This window comes from Musca vetustissima, unplaced genomic scaffold (assembly GCF_032173495.1).
Source record: "Musca vetustissima isolate MV318-11 ecotype Yass unplaced genomic scaffold, APGP_CSIRO_Mvet_v1 utg47231, whole genome shotgun sequence".
Lineage (NCBI taxonomy): Eukaryota > Metazoa > Arthropoda > Insecta > Diptera > Muscidae > Musca > Musca vetustissima.
Genome location: NW_026888563.1, coordinates 4829 through 8671, shown reverse-complemented (window position 1 = coordinate 8671; position 3843 = coordinate 4829). Strand labels below are relative to the sequence as shown.

The window sequence follows — 3843 nt, the reverse complement described above, 5'->3', positions numbered from 1 at the left end:
AATACTCATAAAGTAGGTTAACCCGGTAAAAAGTTCTAATGTAAATGCCGTATAATGCTGATTTTGAAGTATTGCCATCTAATTTGGGATATTTACTAGATTTGCGTTCCTGAACTTTTCAAATTATTTTGTACCCTGAGAGCGATTTTGAAATATTATCTTTTATTGGCTTTACTATCAAAAAGGTACTTGAACAGACCAAATTACAAACATTATTATGTCAATATTGGTAGAGATCCATGTAGAAAATTCATAATAATTTAAAGTCCCCATATAACGTAAATAATGACAAAAACAATAAATGAGGAAAACATTTTTTTTTTTTCTATTGACATTTTTCAAGTGTGTTTAGAAACATCTTCTGTTATCTAATGCGGAAGTTGTTTTGTATTTTACAAGTGTTTTACGGAAAACCGTTATAATTTACATATAAATAGCATCTCAATTGAATTCATTACCTTAGTGGACAACTGAATAAATCAGCTATCGATTCCAGCGTTTTTCCATTTTTAGCCAATATTTTACAGAGCAAGGAAAATGTTATCATCCAAATTGTTCGTGTTGATGATGATCGTGGTCTCCATGATCCTGTTCAGTGCACCAGCTGCTGAAGGTACCTTCCTGGTGTTGGCCTGTTTGCTAAGATCACCATTGTGTCCATTCCGCACAACAACAACAACAACCTCAACAACAACTGCTGCTACTACTTAAAATCCTGACGCAGGTCAAAAGTAAAAACAAAAATTTTCCTCTTAAGTTGTATTTTTCTAAACAATCAAATGGCCTATAAATAAAAAATAGGGCAAGCATATGTGAATTTATTATTTTGATGAAATATCATATGGTAAGCTATAGTCGAAGACTTTGATTGGTTTGGAGACAAGAATTCGATATAGAAGAAGACTATGCTATAAACCAAGCAAAAATCTAATTCGATTTGACTGAAGACATGCTACCTCAAAAATAACCTGCAATAGCCGGAAGCTTTTCGTCGTAATTTGTAAGGATACAATTAAGGATAAGGATATTAAAACAAACCATCTACTGTAAAATTTCAAATTTGAGGGTTACGTTTTTGTTCGCAATTTTTTTTCATGTATATTTTTTTAGTGAACTTCTCGTCACTTGTCGTATAGCACTTAACTTGTCAGCTACTATTTGCATGTGATCATATTCTTTGTCAATGTCCAGAGTAATATTCTGAAAAACTGGGACAAATGTAGGGTGTACTCAAGAAGGCGAGATGGTACAGCTACACCCATGATACAATTATACAAAGGTAGGTTTTGTCAGAAAGGAGAAAATATACCTCTACCTTATGGGCAATAATGTCAAAATAAATGAAAACAAATGCAACAACTAATAAAAAATCGAATCGAACCTAAATTGGAAGATTAATTTCATATATGAAAATAACTAATATGTGTAATGTGTCGATTAACATTGCAGCTGTATGTAATAAGAAGTGTTAGATCAAACATCTTTTACTTATTTATTAGAAAAAATCCAAATTAAATTTTAACATTTTCCCCATTTTCTTCCAACGATTAAATTATCTCTTCTATACATTCGTTAAAAAATTGTACGCAATCATGCCGCTCAACACATCGTATTTCACAATATGAATGTAGTCGTTTGTAAGATTTATTTCCTTCTCGAAATATTCTACATAAAGTAGCAGACCTTTTTGAATGAGTTATATTTCCGAAATTGTCGAATTTCTTTAATCTTCAGGGCTGCATTTATGTTAATTTTAAAATGTGAGAGGAACAATGTATGTTACTGCCGAAGGGAATTTTAATTTACCCTTGATTACCTTTCCATTCCATTATTAAAATTTTGCTACAGAAGTAATTTTGAATCTTGGCGGTTGCCCTTTTCGCACCCACCTTCATATGAAAATAAGATGCAGACTTTACAAAAAGCACCTCATTTTCCATGTTTTATTTGTGGCTCAAACTCATAGTCAGAATCATTTTATCATTGGGTAACACATCTTCCTACCTACAATCATCAATATTTGTATAATTTTTACGATAGCCTCCATACACGTATTTTAAATACCCCCTCATGTTAGAGTGTAAAAAAGTTTGTCCCGGGCGAGATACACGACGTAGACATAAGCCCATATCGACCCAATTTCTGTAGGGATGTTTTCCATTATATTAAAGTTTAAACATTACAAATGCCGAAAATGGGGTTGAACATTTATTTCGAAACATGGACATATATCCAACTTTTCGAGACTGTATACTATGTACTATGTACAGGGTGGTGTACGGGATGATAGATACCAAGCAATGGCTCTGATTGGATTTAACATGGCGAAGCCCAGGCTTATCTTGGTCCCTCTTTCATCTCAATTGTGGACACTGACCTCCCCGCGGTGCCACCTGGGGAGCTATTCTCATCACCCGATGAAATAGTGAGCTAGCATGTGCCGCGAGTTCACCCATAAGAACTATAAAAAAATGGGTTGAGGCGTCGAGTTAGTTGCCCACTCTCGGAAAACCCAACCTACTATGAAAAAGCAAAGCCTTACAGGAAATGCGATGGAAAGGGACAGGCGCAAGTAAATCAGACGATTACGCCCTGTATTATAGATTTATGGTTAACAGGAGAATAAAATACCTTGTCTCCAGATTCACTCCAGTAGATGAGCGAATTGCTATAGTCCGTATAAAAGCGAAGTTCTTTTACATCAGTCTAATTTGCGCCCATGCTCCGACCGAAGATAAAGATGAACAGACCAAAGACATATTTTGCGAGCGCCTAGAAACAGCATATGACCGTTGCCCTGGCCATGACATTGAAATTCTGCTGGCAGATTATAATGCAAAAATCGAAGGGGAGAAAATTTTTGGCCTCAACGTCGGAAAATTCAGCCTTCATGAAGAAACATCCGACAACGGCATGAGGTTGATTGACTTCGTGGCAGCAAAAAACATGGTAGTTAGCAGCACCAGATTCAAGCATCTCGATATACACAAGGCCACCTGGATTTCTCCTGATCAAGTAACGAGAAATCAAATTGATCATGTTGTGATAGACGGAAGGCATTCATCCAGTGTTTTAGACGTCCGATCGATCCGAGGAGCGAATATCGATTCGGACCATTACCTTGTGGCAGCCAAGGTACGCACCCGTCTTAATGTTGCAGCAAAGGTGCGATCTAATACAACACAGAAACTCGACGTCGAAAAGCTGCAAACACAATGGCAAAGGATTGCCCACTCCCTACAAACTGCAGCAAAAAGAACAATTGGGTACCAAAAACCACCACCAAGAAACCCATGGTACGATCAGGAGTGTCGTAATGCTACTGATGTGAAAAACGCAGCGTATAGGGCAACCCTGCAGACAGTAGCAACACGTAACGTGATGGAGAATTATCGGGAGGAAATGAGAGAGGAGAAACGTGTTTTCAGAAAAAAGAAAAAAGAACAAGAAAAACGTGAGCAAATCGAGATGTACAGGAGTCAGAATGAAGTCCGGAAATTTTACCAACGAGTAAAACACCAAACCGAAGGCATTGGTGCAGGCACATCCTCCTGTAGAGATGAAGAAGGAAACCTGGTGACAGATACAGACAGCGTGTTGAGGATCTGGAAGGAGCATTTCGAAAAGCTACTAGTGTCAAATAGCGGCGATGAAGAAGATACCCCAGAACCAATAAGAGATGATGGTATAGAGTGTATACCACCTAGCCAAGATGAGGTCATAAAAGCAATTAATCGGCTCAAGAACAACAAAGCAGCAGGAGCCGATGGGTTACCAGCCGAACTATTCAAGACTGGTGGCCAGATGCTGGTCAGGAGCATGCACCAGCTGATTAACACAATT

General features: G+C 37.5%; 1 protein-coding gene across 1 annotated transcript; it reads left to right on the top strand.

The window, feature by feature from the left end:
* Positions 1-527: 527 nt before the first annotated feature.
* LOC133336400 (uncharacterized) lies at positions 528-711 on the top strand. The gene has a single exon (XM_061544696.1). It carries the CDS (start codon positions 538-540, stop codon positions 709-711), a length of 174 nt encoding a protein of 57 aa, XP_061400680.1. The 5' UTR covers positions 528-537.
* Positions 712-3843: the final 3132 nt, after the last annotated feature.